General features: G+C 49.7%; 1 protein-coding gene across 1 annotated transcript in view; it reads right to left on the bottom strand.

The window, feature by feature from the left end:
* EMH_0008260 (mitochondrial carrier domain-containing protein, putative) overlaps positions 1-203 on the bottom strand; it is a gene marked incomplete at both ends in the record, with an annotated part of 1,000 nt that extends 797 nt beyond the window's left edge. The window contains one exon of the mRNA XM_013498283.1: positions 153-203. Coding sequence (XP_013353737.1) covers positions 153-203 — 51 coding nt within the window. The remainder of the gene's footprint in view (positions 1-152) is intronic.
* Between the last annotated feature and the right edge of the window lie 185 nt (positions 204-388).

The raw sequence follows: 388 nt of genomic DNA on the forward strand, positions 1-388 counted from the left end.
AGTGAAACAACACAACACACAAAACAAGAGTAATCATAGACAACAAATGCTGCCTAGAAACTACATGCATGCATGCAGAGCCGCTGGTTTCCTAGCAACACCGGCAGCGCGAGCCAAAAAAAAATTCATAATCTCTGCTTTCAGGAGCTCACCTGTCGCGACCCAGGGGCTTGTGTCATGAGCCGCGTCTTAACGACATCCATTGGCGTCGTCACGACAGCAGCAACGGCCCCTGCAGCAGCAACCCCCCACAAAAGTATGCTGCATTCTGCTGCTGCCTGTTCTTAGCAGCTCAGCAGATGTAAGCGAACACTCGGTTGTATAGACACTGAGCGGGGGAGACAAGGGGCACTTGAATATATATTCAATTCAAACACACCTGCAAACA

This window comes from Eimeria mitis, genomic scaffold (assembly GCF_000499745.2).
Source record: "Eimeria mitis Houghton genomic scaffold, Emh_scaff330, whole genome shotgun sequence".
NCBI lineage: Eukaryota > Apicomplexa > Conoidasida > Eucoccidiorida > Eimeriidae > Eimeria > Eimeria mitis.